Source organism: Amyelois transitella, chromosome 4 (assembly GCF_032362555.1).
Source record: "Amyelois transitella isolate CPQ chromosome 4, ilAmyTran1.1, whole genome shotgun sequence".
Taxonomy (NCBI): domain Eukaryota; kingdom Metazoa; phylum Arthropoda; class Insecta; order Lepidoptera; family Pyralidae; genus Amyelois; species Amyelois transitella.
The window spans coordinates 1,172,336-1,190,738 of NC_083507.1; the positions used below are offsets into that span (position 1 = coordinate 1,172,336).

At 37.4% G+C, this 18,403-nt stretch overlaps 1 protein-coding gene across 6 annotated transcripts in view; it reads left to right on the plus strand.

The window, feature by feature from the left end:
- LOC106132952 (innexin shaking-B) overlaps positions 1 to 15,835 on the plus strand; it is a 74,970-nt gene extending 59,135 nt beyond the window's left edge. For all 6 annotated transcript variants that reach the window (XM_013332527.2, XM_013332528.2, XM_060954567.1 and 3 more), the window contains exons 3-5: positions 6,859 to 7,078; positions 11,448 to 11,571; positions 12,125 to 15,835. In XM_013332527.2, coding sequence (XP_013187981.1) covers positions 6,859 to 7,078; positions 11,448 to 11,571; positions 12,125 to 12,530 — 750 coding nt within the window. In that variant the 3' untranslated portion in view covers positions 12,531 to 15,835. The remainder of the gene's footprint in view (positions 1 to 6,858; positions 7,079 to 11,447; positions 11,572 to 12,124) is intronic.
- Positions 15,836 to 18,403: the final 2,568 nt, after the last annotated feature.

Consider the following 18,403-nt stretch of genomic DNA (forward strand, 5'->3'; position numbering starts at 1 on the left):
TATAGGCAAAAAAAAAATTCAATTCGAACCATTAGTTCCTGAGACTAGCGCGTTCAAACAAACAAACTCTTCAGCATTATAATATTAGTATTGATACATAGTACCACGTCTTTATGCCTTACAGGTAGACTGAACCAACAGTCTTGAAAAGACCGGAAGGCCACGTGCAGCTTTATGGATTTATAAATTTAGCCTATCGCCTAAAAGCAGAATCAAGTTTATAAGCCTATCCCTTTGTCTCCTTTTACGACATACATGGGAACGAGATGGAGTGATCTTATTCTTTTATTATTTTTTAGCATTATTGTTCAGATTTTTTTAGTAATCTAGCTCTGTTCTCGTTACTAAATATTTTACTTAGAGCGGGAATTGTTCTAAGATACATTGTTTTAACCGCATCTAAAATATAACAGCGTTTTAACTATTTTATACATACATTAAAATAATTTCATTGAATTTTATATTTGGAAGGATAGTTTCTTGAATTCAAGGCAAAACATTCTTAAAAAAAGTTTATGGCAAGTTCTTGAAAAGTGCTTTGTGTGGCAAAAGTTTCTGAATGCATTGCATTTGCTATGCGGTATTTCAGAGCTGCCTGCCTGCCTGTGTTCTTTTGTAGATAGTCATAAATTATCGCGGCCGAAACTGCGTGTAAAAGCTAGTCTAACATCGAAACATTATGAAGAAAAGTTGTAGGTTACTAGGAATTTCAATATTTAGCGTTTATAATTTTTCCGGAATGAAAAGGTATATGCTCATTATTCCAGACTATATTTGTAAATTGACGTCCGGTGAAAAATGCTGCAGTGTAGTTTGTTCCGCCGCTTCTTCGACAAACGCGCTTTGGAAGCGGTAGTAGTACAAGGTATCACTTATTGAGGTCAAATCACTTCAATAGTAATGTGACTTCAATAAGTGATACCTTGTATCTAATTTTTTTTTTAATCTATTCTATTCTATTCTGCTATGTGTGTGCAAAATTCCATGCAGATCGATCAAGTAGATAAATTGTGAAGAATCAATAAACAAACGAACTTTCCCATTCATAAAAATGGTATAAATTATAAGAAAATATCTATAGATTTCGCAAACTGAAAATATGAATAAAATTCCTCGTCTATCCTGTAATAAAATTCCTCGTCCGAATATACGGTGACCCTGAAAAGCGCGAGTCATATGAAGTAACGGGTGTAATTGTGGTGTAAATGTACAACTGAAGCGTTTTAACGTTGTTTTTTCTCGACTAATGTTGAAAAATACTGAGAATATTTTGTTTTGCTTCGCTACGGCGGTTCATTTTAAAGATTAGTCACGTATCATCTGCTAGAATATAATTATACAAACATACATACATATAATCACGTCTATACCCCCCGCGGGGTAGACAGAGCCAGCAGTCCTGAAAAGACTGATATGCCACGCTCAGCTGCTTGGCCCAACGTTAGAATTGAGATTAAAAAAAGGGAATGCCTCATCGCCTAAAAGAAAAATCAATATACAAATATAGATCTCTCAAATCTAAATCATGGACTGAAATGCACATTGTCTACATCTAAAAAACATAAATGAATGTAGAACTAGTTAGTAGAACGGTTGCCTCCCTAATAGCATTCCTCATTATAACAAATTAAACGCCTGTCGCCTACAATTTTCGACAATGTTTCAATTCACACATTCTGCCAAAACGCCAACAATAGCCGGCATAAAACAAATTACTGAGAAACATAAATCCCACTACTAATAAGCAATTATGCCGGCATAACTGAAAATTTTCCAATTACTGACCACAGAAATCATTGTTTGAAACGCTATAAGCGACTCGTACAATGTCCGCGGCTGGGCAATGTATGAGAGACTTACTTTTGCCGCGTTAACCGTGGGATTAGCTAATTTTATTGAGGGCGTTGGGTTTGACTCCATCCAATGGCCGTAGATATTCTATCTCAATTTTTTTTCGTTCTTAAGTTTTTGTGTTATTTAGGTATTTTAACTTTATTGCACAAAATACAAATGTACGAGTAAGTATTGCCCAATTAGCGGACTTAATGCTAGCTCCAACTAGCTTTTACCCGCAGATTCGCCCGTGAAAATTTACCAACTCCTGCAAAATAATACAGGATTTTCGCAAATCTCACGGGTTCTTTAGTTTTAACAGGGATAAAAAGTATAACCCTATGCAGGTTCTTTATTATACACATACATACATATGTGCCGTGTGGTTCCCGGCACCAATACAAAAAAGTATAGGACCACTCCATCTCTTTCCCATGGATGTCGTAAAAGGCGACTAAGGGATATGCTTACAAACTTGGGATTCTTTTTTAGGCGATGGGCTAGCAACCTGTCACTATTTGTTCTCAATTCTATTATTAAGCCAAATAGCTGAATGTGGCCATTCAGTCTTTTCAAGACTGTTGGCTTTGTCTACCCCACAACGTGACTATATGTATGTATACATACATACATGTGGTCACGTCTATATCCCCTACGGGGTGGACAGAGCCAATAGTACCGAAAAGACTGAATGGCCACGCTCAGCTGCTCGGCTCAATGATGGAATTGAGATTATTATATATACGCAAATTATCAAAAAGATTAAATAGACATCACGTCAAAGGATTTCTATCCTTCCTCCCTTTAACTATCTTTCATCTTTACATGTTCCTAGACAAGACTAGATATTCCTAAGACCATTTATATACTAGATATTAGTTGCTGTGCTGTTTTATATATTGCAAGTCAATAAACTATTTTCATTTTGCTTAATTAATTCTACGCCATTATACTGCAGTGTCTATGTGCCGCATTATCTGTCTTTCCATGTGTAGTTAATAAATTTGGTTAATTTAACAATTTTTTTTTAAATCTTGATTAATTAAAAAAAAAATTATCGCGAGTTTCCGCCATCGCTTATAACTTAACGTCTTCTCCTGTGGCAGTGGCGGTCTTTGCCAACTGAGTCACTAAGAGTTGAACCTTGGACCACAATGAACTTTTGCAACGTTAGAATAAGCGTTTGCTACAATGTGACAGTCAGTGGTTATTGATACAAGTAGCATGCTTTTTTAAAGTAAGATTAAGGTTTCCCCGCAAAAGTTGCGGATGTGAGACGGTAATCGCTTCATGTAAAAACCTTATCATCATTATCATCAGGTCATGGACTGATCTGCAGAGGTGTGGAACATGCAGACTTATGTCAAATCACGTCTATATCCCTTACGGGGTAGAGCCAATAATCTCAAAAAGACTAAAAGGCCTCGTTCAGCTGATGGCATTGAGATTTAACTAGTCAAAGGTTTGCGAATCCCAAGTTTGTTAGCCTCTCCCTTAGTCGACTTTTACGAACTGCACAGGAGGAGTTTTTCTTACCTACCAATCCAGTATGGAAGCAAGACGATGATGCTTTAATTGAGATGTTATATAAATGAGTTGTTATATTGCTATTAGCATAAAATATTCACAAAGACATATCCCCTGGCAAAAGTCTAGTTTATACATACATATATTCACGTCTATATTCCATGCGGGCTAGACAGAGCCAACAATCTTAAAAAGACTGGTTGGCCACGTTCGTTTTGGCGTAATGGTAGAATTGAGATTTAAAAAGCGACAGGTTGCTGGCCCATCGCCTGAAAGAAGAATCTCAAGTTTATAAACTATCACTTAGTCGCCTTTTATGACATCCATTGGAATAAGAGAGAGTGGTCAAATTCTATTTTTATTGGTGCCGGGAACCACACGGCACTATCGGTCTAGTTTCTTGCAAAAGTTACAAAGCGACAATTTTGCTCATACGTGCAAGATAATGGCCTCACGCCGCGCCGGCGCATCCGAGTGTGAACCGATAATGCACTTGTTGAACGCGATATACGTCTTGGCACGGTACGGTGCTAGTGAATATACGAACCAGAATCTATTAAAATTATCGCATTTTCGCTCTTTATACATTGTAGGTAAATGGTTTAACTTTTTTTTTTTTTTCACAAACTGTATAAAAATTTTGTCTAGGTATATGTATGTAACACACATTTATAATTGTCTTGTCTTTTATTAAACATAGAAAACTTTAAGTGCCGTGTGGTTCCCGGCACCATTACAAAAAGAATAGGACCACTCCATCTCTTTCCCACGGATGTCGTAAAAGGCGACTATAGGATAGGATTATAAACTTGGGATTCCTCTTTTAGGCGATGGGCTAGCAACCTGTCACTATTTGAATCTCAATTCTATCATTAAGCCAAATAGCTGAACGTGTCCATTCAGTCTTTTTAAGTCTGTTGGCTCTGTCTACCCCGCAAGGGACATAGACAGATATATATATTATTTTATTTTATGTGTATATATATATATATATATATATTATCATTATTTTATATATTATATTATTGTGCTAAGATGTCTCTATTGAGTTCTATTAAATTGGAGAAAATATATTCAACAAATTTTAGTCAGTGAGGCCATCGACTGTTCTTTCGTCACAATGTCCGTCAGTCTGTATGGGTTAATTTTTAAATTGTCCCAAATGAAAACATGATTCATGCGATGGTTTGTGAAACTGTGGCAGCGTTTGAGCAGATGATCGATGTCCTGTATCTCACCACTGTCACAGGGACACAAATCGTTCTCTGTTTTGTGGAACCTGCGCAGATATGACAGATGAAATCCGTGTCCCGTGAGGTGCTGTGTTAGCAGAAACGTACATACATATGGTCACGTCTATATCCCTTGCGGGGTAGACAGAGCCAACAGTCTTGAAAAGACTGAATGGCCACGTTCAGCTATTTGGCTTAATAATAGAATTGAGAATCTAAAAGTGACAGGTTGCTATCTCATCGCCTAAAAGGAAAATCCCAAGCTTTGAAAGAGTTAAGCCTTATATTATTAAAGGGATGTTATAATGCCGTGTGGTTCCCGGCACGAATACAAAAAAGAATAGGACCACTCCATCTCTTTCCCATGGATGTCGTAAAAGGCGACTAAGGGGTAGGCTTACAAACTTGGGATTCTTCTTTAGGCGATGGGCTAGCAACCTGTCACTATTTGAATCTCAATTCTATCATTAAGCCAAATAGCTGAACGTGGCCATTCAGTCTTTTCAAGATAGTTGGCTCTGTCTACCCCGCAAGGGATATAGACGTGACTATATGTATGTATGTTATAATCCTTTTGTAGTGTCTGGAACCACACGACATTTATTCTCAGTGCCAAATTATTCTCAGTTAAACGCTCAGTTCCACTCCTCGTTAGTTATAATGTATGACAGATGTGTGACACGCCTGATGCCAACTGCCAAGTCTCGTATGAAGTGATATAAAGATTGATATTTATACTGATCATATTTTTATGCAACAAGAACACGAATGCTGTTTTAGAATTTCTAATAGATAGAAGCGTGAGCATGGATGGACACATACATAAGGTCACGTCTATATTCCTTGCGGGGTAGACAGAGCCAACAGTCTTGAAAAGAATGAATGGCCACGTTCAGCTATTTGGCTTAATGATAGAATTGAGATTCAAATAGTGACAGGTTGCTAGCCTGTCGCCTAAAAGAAGAATCCCAAGTTTATAAGCCTATTCCTTAGACGCCTTTGTGGATTTAATTTATTTATCCCGTATATATTTATTTATTATACACACAAGAAGCGACCATAAATCAACTCGCGGGCATTCACTTAACCAATAACATATCGCAATAACCCTCACTAAATCCAGTACACATTTGCTAAGTCCGTTTTAAAAAGTGCAACCTGCGTCGATTACCACAACATTGCCACGGAAAAGGTGCATCTATTTCCTCGTGATAAAGTCACAAATGCAAGTGCAACACAATCAGAAACCAATAAATTCATCTGGCTAGACAGTATCGTAAAACTAAACTTTATGGACATAAACTATTATGGCTTCTTTCATCGGGGCAGTTAAAGAATACATTTGGGCAATATGGAATCAAAATGTCGACGGATGAACTCGATATGTTTGTTTACCAATCGGACTATAGAATAAGAAATAGAAAATTAATAATTAACCAAGTAACATAAGGTTCTATAACTAAGGCATTTTATCACGAAATAGTGATATACTCTGTCTTACCCGCAAGGGATATAGGCGTAATTATATGTATGTATGTATGTACGGGACAAATTACACAGATTGAGTTAGCCTCGAAGTGAGTTCGAGAGTTGTGTTACGAGATACTAACTCAACGATACTATATTTTTATAATAAATACTTGTATAGATAAACATCCAAGACCTAGGTCAATTAGTGAAAGTTCTTTTCTCATTATGCCCTGGCCGGGATTCGAACCCAGGACCTCCGGTGTGTATACGAGGCTTTAAAGTCTACTGAAGTTTCCATAAGTAAGTTTCCAAGTCGTCAAAAGTACCCGAAACCGCCGAGCTTGCATGAAGAGAGTTATGAATGTGGATGAAGCGAAGGAAGTATGCAGAGATCGTGGCAAGTGGACGGAGGTAGTCTCTGCCTACCCCTCCGGGAAAGAGGCGTGATTTTTATGTACCTATGTATGAAGTTTCCATTGTGGATTTCATTCATTTCTTGATTATTTGCACCCTTATGTTTAGGAGCCTCGAAGTCCGCTTTTCGATATTCATATCGCGTGTTTTTTTTTCCAATTTTTTATATATTTTGTGAACATAATTATCCCTAGCAAAATTAGGACTTTTCGGGCCACAATTTTCTATCAAATAAATTCAAAGCCAAATCTTTGTTTTTATACTTCCAGAATCATTGACAAATTAAGGTCAAAAGATCTTTTATCACTTTCTATCATTGAAAATGTTTCTGTCCACTAAATTTTTAAGAACAAATCATTAATAAAATTGCATTTTGTTCCAGGCAATGTTATTCTACGCGCCGCGATGGCTGTGGAAGTCGTGGGAAGGCGGGAAGATCAGGGCTCTGATGATGGATCTGGACGTCGGGGTGTGTACCGAGATAGAGAAGAAGACGAAGAAGAAGCTCATACTGGACTACCTCTGGGAGAACCTGAGGTACCACAACTGGTGGGCCTACAGGTACTACCTGTGCGAGGGGCTTGCTCTTGTGAACGTTATAGGTAAGAAAATCATCTTAACTGTTAATACGAGCTTATTCACGTAAAAGCACGAAAGTAGAATAAAAGCGGTGTAAATTATAGCGCTTAGGAGTATGATACATACATACATACATACATATAATCACGCCTATATCCCTTGCGGGGTAGACAGAGCTAACAGTCTTGAAAAGACTGAATGGCCACGTTCAGCTATTTGGTTCAATGATAGAATTGAGATTCAAATAGTGACAGGTTGCTATGCCTTCGCCTAAAAAAAGGAATCCCGAGTTTGTAAGCCTATCCCTTAGTCGCCTTTTACAACATCCATAGGAAAGAGATGGAGTGGTCCTACTCTTTTTTGTACTGGTGCCGGGAACCACACGGCACTGTATGTATGTAGAATCAACGCGGTGGAAATGAGAGCGCTTAGGAGTATGATAGGTGTAAAATAGATTGGCAGGATAAGGAACAGCGTGAGGGAATGTTGTGATGTGAAAGAAGATGTAGTGACAAGAATAGAAAAGGGAATTCTTAGGTGGTTTGGTCATGTCGATAGGATGAATGAAAGCAGGTTGACTAAGCAAATATACGAAGAAAGTGTGAATGGGACTGTTGGAGTGGGAAGGCCTAGACGAACGTACCTTGATCAAATCGGAGACGTTCTAGCAAAGTCTGGCCAAGAGTACCCGAAACTGATGAGCTTCTATGAAGAGAGTTATGAATGTGGATGAAGCGAAAGAAGTATGCAGGGATCATGGCAAGTGGAAAGATGTGATCTCTGCCTACCCTTCCGGAAAGGAGGCATGATTTATGTATGAACGAGCTAATTCATTAACGTTTCTCTTAGTTTCTAAGATACTCTTTCTCTCGAAATTTATACAAATCGATCAAGTGATCCAGATTGTGATTTTTGTAATGCTAAACTTAAAGTTTTTCTAAGCTGTTATAGACTGGTAGAGAATGCCAAATGACATTAAGTCCGCCTTTTGTACATTTATTTTGTGCAATCAAGTTTTTAATAAATAAATAAACGCTAGCTAACACAGTTCACTTGAAAAAGGTCTTTATCTCAATTCAGCTAAACGCGGCCAAATATAAATGAAACTGGAAATATATTAAAACTGTAATAACTCTCTGTCGTTATATCGCGATTCAAAAATTCGTAGCGCGCCGTCGCCTCAGGATAACTATGCAATTTCTCATCCAAATAGGCAAGGCAGATATTTTGCTTTCTATATAGGTAGATACATATTTAGTTAAGTACTTGTAAAGTTGGAGACAGATAAATCGGACCTTTATCCTTGTATTATGTATGTAAATGTCGCTGATGATTTAATAAACCATGTTTATCTGAATGAAGTATTCCAATTTTTTCCCATGGATGTCGCAAAAGGCGACTAAGAGTAACGCTATACAATTAGGATTTTCCCTTTAAGGTGATGAGTAAGCCTGAATCGCCTTTTACGACATCCATGGGAAAGAGATGGAGTAGTTCTATTATTTTTTTCTATAAATGCCGGTAACCACACGGGCCGCATGTATGTATGTAATAAATTTATAAAGGAAAAAACTAGCCGTCCCGGCAAACGTTGTTTTGCCATTAAATAATTATTAAGTAATTTCTAGTTTAAAAAAAAATGGTAAGGGGTATTGTATAGTGGTATGAAAAATAGACGTAGTTCTCAGACCTACTCAATATGCTCACAAAATTTCAAAGAGAATCGGTCAAGCCGTTTCGGAGGAGTTTGGGAACGAACATTGTGACACGAGAATTTTAATTATATATATATATTTTATATAGACAGATAATTCATTTATTTGATTTGCTACACACAATTTACAATTTCATATGAAACACAAATTAATTAGGGTGTGAGTTGCAGCAATACAAAAAGGTCACAACTCAACGAATTTATTGTTATAGAGCAATACGCTGATTTTCAGTTATGACCTAGGTGCTAGTGCAGGTCAATCTGCGCACGTAATAAAAAAATAAACATATATATAAGAAAAATATATATTTTTCTATCCACTCGGTTAGTTTGAACCGGGTTCAGTCCTGAATTGGCTTGCATGACAGCACCCTTAGTTTCCAATAACGAATCTGCGGCGCACGCTGCCCTTACGATGTGTGGCCATGAAACATGCGATTATATCTCTATGAGAATTAATTTTTAGTATTTGTTTGTTCTTTGCTTTATTCTTTGTGCTTGTTATCGGCATCTTTCAACCAAAGAAATGTATATTATTGGATATTGATATTACCCTTAATTGAATACGGGACTGCTGTTTAGTTTTAAGATTTTTCATATCTTTTGTTCTCATGTAAGTGGATTTTGTAATCTTTTTTGAGAATAAATTCTTTAAACCTAAACCTATGTCCTAAGTTCATATATCTCACAATGTGCCGTGTGCTTACCGGCACCAGTAAAAAAAAAGATTAGGACCACTCCATCTCTTCCCCATGGATGTTGTAAAAGGCGACTAAGGGATAGGCTTACAAACTTGGGATTCTTTTTTTAGGCGATGGGCTAGAAACCTGACACTATTTGAATCTCAATTCTATCATTAAGCCAAATAGCTGAGCGTGGCCTATCAGCCCTTTCAAGACTGTTGGCTCTGTCTACCCCACAAGGGATATAGACGTGCCCATATGTATGTATGTATCTCACAATGTAGTTGCCTGTTTGGTGCAGCGGCTGTGGTCTTTCTTCTGAACTTCGGTCACTCGGGTTCGATTCCCGACTGGAGTCTCTTCGCGACCTGACTTACTATTGACGATAGAGGCCATATGCTTAGGTACTGTGAATTAGGACAGACGCCAGATATACTTGACGTTAGAAGAGGAAGTTCTTTTCTCATCATGCCCTGGCCGAGATTCGAACCCGGGACCTCCGGTGTCACAGACAAGCGTCCTACCGCTGCGCCACAGAGGCCGTCGTACTAACTACGACGTAAAAGAATTTAGGAATTCCTATTGTTTGTAAATAGGAACTAATGGTAAAAACCTTATGTTCGCGTTAATTTCAGTCTGCATACAATTAATAATTATGCAACACGAAAGTTTAAGAGTATTGAACCGCTTCACATTATCTCCAATTTCGTGGACACACGAAACCCTAAACATGTCCTGAACTGAAATACCGCGGGCCATCTGCCGCGCGCCTGTCCCGAATCGGCAACTAACGGCCGATTGTAAATCAAAAACATATTGAATTAAAACGCATGTAACGACGTTGAACAAACATACATACATACATAAAGTCTATATACCTTGCGGGGTAGTCAGAGCCAACAGTCTTGAAAAGACTGATAGGCCACGTTCAGTTGTTTGGCTTAATGATAGAATTGAGATTCAAATAGGGACAGGTTGCTAGCCCATCGCCTAATAAAGAATCGCAAGTTTAAAAGCCTATTCCTTTAGACGCCTTTTACGATCATCCATGGGAAAGAGATGGAGTGGTACTGTTCTTTTTTGTTTTGGTGCCGGGAACCACGCGGCACACGACGGTGCCGCGTGGTTCCCGGTGCGGTTTTTCTTGCCAAACAAATTTAAATTAAATACAGAATTACAATTATTGTACGTGTAACATCTTTTATAAGAAAAATCTTTTAAACCCAAATAGTGAAGCATTTTTTTACACGACTTAAAAGCGTCCAAACGCGGTCGAATTCTAATAAATATATTTATTCGTTTGTAAGTTTTTATACCAATAATTTGCCATGAAGTAACAGCGTGCGGCAATAGGCACATTGTCTGTGTTAACATGATCCAATTTTGGTTATATTTTACACTAGCTGTGCCCGCGACTTCTTTCGCGTGGAAAAGTTATTTTGGTCATCATTGAAGCCCTTAAGGATGAATAATTTTCCCCGTTCTTTTCACATATGCCATTATTTATTTGCTCCTTATAGTTGCAGCTTGATGTTATATAGCCTTTAGCCTTCCTCGATAAATGGTCTATACAACGCAAAAAGAATTTTTGAATTCGAAGCAATAGTTCCTGAGATTAGCGCGTTCAAACAAACTCTTCAGCTTCATAATATTAGTATAGATCGCAAAGGTTGCGGAGGTTAGACATAAGTCGCTTTGTGTGAAAAACCAGGATCGTGGTTTTAGGTAAGGATGCAACTGAGACTAATAAATAAACGGGACAGATAACACAGATTGAGTTATACTCGAAGTAAGTTCGACACTTGTGTTACGAAATACTAATCCAACGATACTATATTTTATAAAAAATACTTATATACATAAACATCCAAGGCCAGGAGAAGGATAAGTAGATGATAGCACTTATTCATTTTCGCCTCTTACGACATCCAAAGACGCGTCAGCAACTTGTGACGCAACAGCAACAAACATGCTTGAAATGACCGCTTGTTACAGGGCAAATGTTTCTGATGAATCGCTTCTTCGACGGCGAGTTCCTGACCTTCGGGCTGGACGTGATAGCGTACATGGAGTCCGATCAGGAGGACCGTGTGGATCCCATGATATACATATTTCCAAGGTACATACACATGTAGACAGAGCCAACAGCCTTAAGAAGACTGATAGGCCACGTTCAGCTGTTTGGCTTAATGATAGAATTGAGATTCAAATAGTGACAGGTTGCTAGCCATCGTCTAAAAGAAGAATCACAAGTTTATAAGCCTATCCCTAAATCGCCTTTAACGACATCCATGGGAATGAGGGGGAGTGGTCCTATTCTTTTTTTATTGATGCCGGGAACCACACGGCAAGGTAGTTAAAATAATCTCATAAAATGTGCATGTTTTGATATTGCACAGACCCATTTCTTTTCTGTTCCTTTTTTCCAATCTTCAGCATTCTCGGTCATGTACGGTCAAAGGAAAGTCAAGTTACCCTGAACGGATCTCAATGGCGTATTGATAAGGGTGAATTTGCAGTAAATTAATGTGCTTTGTAACCTTCATGTGTGCCTGTAGTATATTCCAAAGAGCAATAGAATAGTAAAAGCTAAAATCTAACATTTAATTCACATACATTGTATTGCTTCACCTTTAATGCAAATTTTTGATGTTTTTTTATATGTTTTTCAGAATGGTGAAATGTACACTATTCAACAAGTTCGGTTCGTCCGGCGAAGTGGAGCGGCACGACGCACTGTGCATCCTCCCACTGAACGTAGTCAACGAAAAGATCTACGTGTTCCTCTGGTTCTGGTTCGTGATCCTCGGCATTCTGACCTTCATCACGCTACTGTACCGACTCGTCATCATCTTCTCTCCGCGCATGCGCGTCTACATGATGCGAATGCGATTCAGACTCGTCCGGCGAGACAATGTCGACACCATAGTCAGGAGAAGCAAAATGGGCGACTGGTACTTACTGTACATCCTCGGCGAGAATCTCGACTCCGTGATATTCAGGGACATCATGCACGAGTTCGCGAACAAGCTGAACCACAACTACCAGCATCACATCCACGGAGTACCGGACGCGTGACCTCCAATTCCCGGGTGGGTGTTCCATACGTGACTGACGTCGTTGCAGCGCGACATGGACCCGCCCGTTTGAGTTGCGTCACACTTCATCAAACGAGTGTTTATTGAAACCAAAGAGAAATTGAAGCCTCTCTTCGGACGTTCGAAAACACAAGCGGGCCTAGTTGGCTGCCCTGAGGCACCCCTAGCCTCAACTGGACAATACAGCGGAGTGTATCAAAGACTCTTAAATCGATACTTCTGCAAACGTTAAGGATCGTAACAGTGCAATTCTAAACACGCAATAATAGTTCGTACTTAATCTTTAAGAACGTGATCTCAGGATGAATCCTATCGAAGGCCTTTTAATTGTCAACAATGACGGCTACCCGATTAGTTAACTAGTGTTCAACTTTTAGAAGTATTTTACTCATAGTTTCGCTGCTCGTAGTGATTGATCGATCAAATCTGCTTCTCTTTTCTATTCTAGCTAATATAATCGAATTAAGCACATGAATTAAAGCACACAACTTTATCTTTTTTACACAATTTCTCACTTGCCAAAGATTTGTCAGACCAAATAATAAGGCAATAACTAAACATTACTCTAAGTAAAGTAGACTAGTAGCATCTAATCGAAATTATAAGGGATATTAGGGAATACCAATAATATTGATGACCATTGGTGATTCAAGTGTCATACGTTGTCTGGACATGTTAACTTTTGAGTGCCAAAAGACATATTTCATTGCAAAGCATTCTGAGTTAAGTTTGTCAAAGTTTACCATGGGATAAGATCCATTACTATGTGAATTATATCTAAGTGGATTTGAAATTTCAGCTAACATATTCAGATCTACATTAATGACTGAATTATGAATTAACTAAAATTATAATGTTGTTCTTTAAATTATTTCCCGGATTGGGAGAATGCTTGAGTCTAAAACGTAGGTTGAATTGTATCGAAAACTTAGCTGTGCCTAATTCAGTACCTCGTGCTAGACGACTATGAATTTGTTGGAAAATGTTGTGTTCGTATGGATATTAAAATTGTAGGATTATAATAGGAGTGCTGCTAAACCAAAAGGATTAATTTCATGTTAAATTTGACAACCTGATAAAGTTAAGTATCTAACCTTAAACTTAAAAGATATCGCAATTTCTATATTGAACCTTAAAACTGTAACAGTAATACCTATTTTCACGAGTAACAAAAGTACTGGCAGGGCTCTTGACTATAATCGGTGCGTCATTTACAACATATTATAATTTCTTTTGGTTCAGAGCATCGATGTCAGGGTCTAGATTAACGGACGGTATTTCCATAGCACTCAGACTTATTTGTGGTAGGATCAATGTAGTTAGCACGAATGCAAATGCAAACCCGCCAATAGACGGTATGAAGTAACAGCAGACATTTTAAAGACTCCATGACATGTTAGATTCACGTATTGACAAAGCTTAGGTTTTTATCTCCTCTCTTTCATCTTTGAGGGTTAACCACAGTGAGAAAGAAAGTGGGAAGACCTTAAGAATGTTCGTGAATCCAAGTCCACACACCAAAAGCAGGTCAGAAACAGCGCAATTTGAAAACGAGCCCACATTAAATTATAATTAAAAAGTGTTTGCGCCAATTAGTTATCTGTGCACAATTTTTATAACGAACGAAAAAAAAAAAGAAAAATCTTCCCGCCTTTTTTATCCTAAGAAAAACTGTGGTCTCGATAAAAAGATGTGTATTCGGATATTCAAAAAAAGGCGGATAGGTTCATTTATTTCTAATGCAGCTTTGACAGGTGGAGTCACTGCATCACTGACAGCAAAATTTTCGGTGCCATAGCCAATATTCGTTTGTTTATCGAACGATCCGTTCGACACAACGATCGCGACAATTGCGTTACATTGGCTAGGAAATGTTTATCGTTATCTCTAAGACGAAAAAGAACTTCGACATCGTTTCGTTAAGAAGCGATACTACATTGTCTAAGCCTCCAGTTTTCCAGTCTGAGTGCCATCGAAAAACCATCCGTCCGTCTAGAACCCTAATGTAACTTTGATTGTAACATATAAAGTAACAATTTGGTTTGCTGATAACTGCTAAACGTCAACGTATAAAATCATTAGCAATTTTCCCCCGATAAATTGTAATTCTACTCGATTATACACACCTTTTCCATTACTATCACTGCAAACATTTTAATCCAATCAAAATTCTTCTATCACACTTCTTAGATCTTTAAAAGTTGTAACTTAACATTTTATACGTTGACAGGACCTACTCATATCAATACAGAAAGTCTACACGAACCGAAAGTATTTTTTAGAAAATAAATAATTGTGCATTATTTATAAGTGCTTCAATAAAAAAAAAGATGTCTGATGAAAATTAATCTACCATTGATAAACCTGCTTTCTCCGTTTGTTGCTATAAGAAAAATCGGAAGTACATACTCTGACTGAATTGAAGGGGTTACCTTATATACCTAAGGTATAATAAACTTGTTTACGCATACCGTAGCGGTTCGGAATGAATGGAACGAAACGAAGGGTTCTCGGCGAGAATAATTGAACATATTTTGAATGCTCACTTACCAATTGCCTTCGCTCTTTTTAGATCTATATTTTTCTGCTTTTACTATTTTATCTCTATCTATTATAAAAGAATAGGACCACTCCATCTCTTTCCCGTCACGTCATCAGGATGTCGTAAAAAGCGACTTATAATCTTATAATCTCCTTTTAGGCGACAGGCTAGCAACCTGTCACTATTTAAATCTCAATTCTATCATTAAGCCAAACAGCTGAACGTGGCCAATGAGTCTTTTTAAGACCGTTGGCTTTATCTACCCCTCAAGGGATATAGACGTGATTATATGTATGTATGTGTATGTATGTACTATTTTATGTTACAAACTTACATTTAGTTACTTTCTATACCTAAAAATTTTTTTCAGATATGTCCTATCCTAAAAGTAAATTTATTTAAAATCTGTTTTTCATTTTAATATATTACAATGTTAAACGTACATATGTACTGTACATTGAATTTATGAATGTCAATAAATACATATTCCATACATAATGTAAACTATAAGTTTATAATTAAAATTACTTCGAACAATTATAAAAAATATACTTGAAACCTATAACAAGTGTAACTTTTACCAGGCAATTGAATTGTTAACGACATATTACAATAAATATATATACCTAGGTTCGTGTAGATTCATAGCTAATAATTTTAAACATTTATAAACGCCAAAAATTGTGCCAAATATACCATACTTAGTGAGATTACGCAAATTGAGCAAGTAACAAGCGGAAACATCGAATAAATGATATGAATATAGTAGAAATTTCATTCCAATAACCCGACCTATAAGCGTGGAAGCCCTTGGGCATTATCCATTAATATTTGCAGTCGAATACGATTGCATTATCTGCTCTTAATAAATGGAATAATATTAAAAACTTTGCACGATGAAGTGGACTTCTGTGAATATCGTAAAAAGCGACTTAAAAAAAACAAAAGAAAACTTCCGTGTGGTTTCCGACACCATTAGAAAAAGAATATAATCACTCCATCTCTTACCCATGTATGTCGTAACAGGGGACTAAAGGATAGATAGGGCTAGCAACCAGTCACTATTTGAATCTCAATCAGTGCCCAGTCTGTCTTTCAAGACTGTTGTCTCTGTCTATCCCACAAGGGATAAATACGTGATTATTTAAATGTATGTAAATAGCGCTACATAAATTCCCAAGAGGGAATGGTGTGAATATTTTCTAGGTTTAGAGGAAACTGCCACTATTTGAATATCAATTCTGTCATTAAGCCAAATAGCTGAACGTGGCCTTTCAGTCTTTACAAGACTGTTGGCTCTGTCTACCCCGCAAGGGATATAGACGTGATTATATGTATGTATGTACATAATAATCACGTGTGCATCTCTTGCGGGGTAGACAAGAGCCGACAGTCTTGAACAGACTGGAAGGCCATGTTCAGTATGGCTTAATGATGGAATTGAGATTCATATAGTAATAGGTTGCCAATCGCCTACAAGAAGAATCCCAAGTTTATTAGCCTATCCATAAGTCGAATTCAAATTCAAAATTTTTATTCATTATTATAAGATACTTCATATCGCTTAATAATTGTCAAAACGTATGGTTTAACAACATTGGTTGAGTTTGAAAAGATTTGAAAAGATTGAAAAGTTGAATTTTGAAAAGATTTATGTACAGAGTGTACTGAATTTTGATTTAGGTTAAATTCAAACTACAATTCATTACGAGGTTCCTGTGCCAAGCTCAAGTGAGTTGCAGCAATACAAAAAGGTCACAACTCAACGAATTTATTGATATAGAGCAATACGCTGATTTTCATTTAAGGAACAATAATGCATTTACTAGAGAAATTGTCCAATTATCATGTATTTTGTATTGGTAGACACCGAATTGTTACTAATCAGCGTGTAACAAACCTAATTAATGGCTAAACTGACCTTGGTAATAAAAAAAAATAGGCCACAGCGTGGACCAGATGGGCGATCGTAAAATAACACTGATTTATTATAATGGACTGATTAAAATCGTGATTAAGATCATTTGGAACTGAATAGAATCATATGGTGCGAACGTGTGTGACGAGGGTATCTATGTACATACATATGAATCAGGTCTATACCACTTACGGGGTAGACAGAGGTAAGTTTCAAAAACACTGAAAGGTCACGTTTAGCTGTAGGGTTTAACGGTGGAATTTAGATTGAAATAGTGACAGATAGCAAGCTTTTACGACATACATGGGAACGAGATGCAGTGGTTCTATTCTTTTTTTTATTGGTCCTGGGAACCACACGGCACTTCATCTTCCCACTCCCAAAAATATTGAGAAAGAACTTATGTCGTGTTCACGTTCGGGAATAAGCCGCCGTATAATCACTTGGCAGAGAAGTCTCTTAGAACTTAGCGAGGACACCTGCACAGTCAGGCAACAACCATGGACCATATATGGGTTTGATTCCCGTGCAAAGGTTGCGGAGGTCTGATGGGAGTCGCTTCGTGTAAAAACCTAACTCACCCAATCTCGGATCATACTTAAAGGCGCACCCCGGGCTCCTCTTTAGAGGTGAAGATGTAACCGGAACTAACGATTAAGTGGATAAAATAAAAATCGCTTATACAAAAATCAAAATCGTTTATATTTCATAATCAACCTAATGATACCAAATTACACAAATTTCGTCACATACAATGGCTTTGTAATAAATAAATAAAAAAATTCACTATCGCGCCATAAAGGGGCAGATATATTGACGTCATAAAGAAACGAAGACAATTTTGACAGCTGTCAAATTTAAAATTGTTCAGTGTTACCCGCTGTCAAAAGGGTATTCTCATTTCTTGTCGAAGGCTTGTGCGCAAAATACCAACCAAAACTGTCTTGTTTTTATTCCCAACGTATATATGTGCATTGGCATAAATGTAGAAAAAAAGGCAGACGTAATGTGGCTTGAATAATAAGTGAAGCACCGTAATGGCGGCATTGTACGCATGCGTGAGTGACGGAAAATTAGATAATCTACGACGCATCGACTGTCACACTATTGGTAAAAGTGTGTGCGTGAGGTGTGTATATATACGAAAATATCTAGCTTAAGATTGATCTTATGTTTTAATGTTACTTCTTTGTGTATTTCGTGAAGAAATCAATAATTTTTTACTTTACTTTATACAGTGGAGCGGCATACTATTGGGTGCTTCATTTTGCGGTATAGTAAAACTCCGTCCGCCTTTTTTTCTATGCCTATATGCATTGGATTCCGTTTAAATTTAAGTAAAGAGATAACATATATTCCGTATCATGATGGGTTTTCACACTAAAAAAAATTT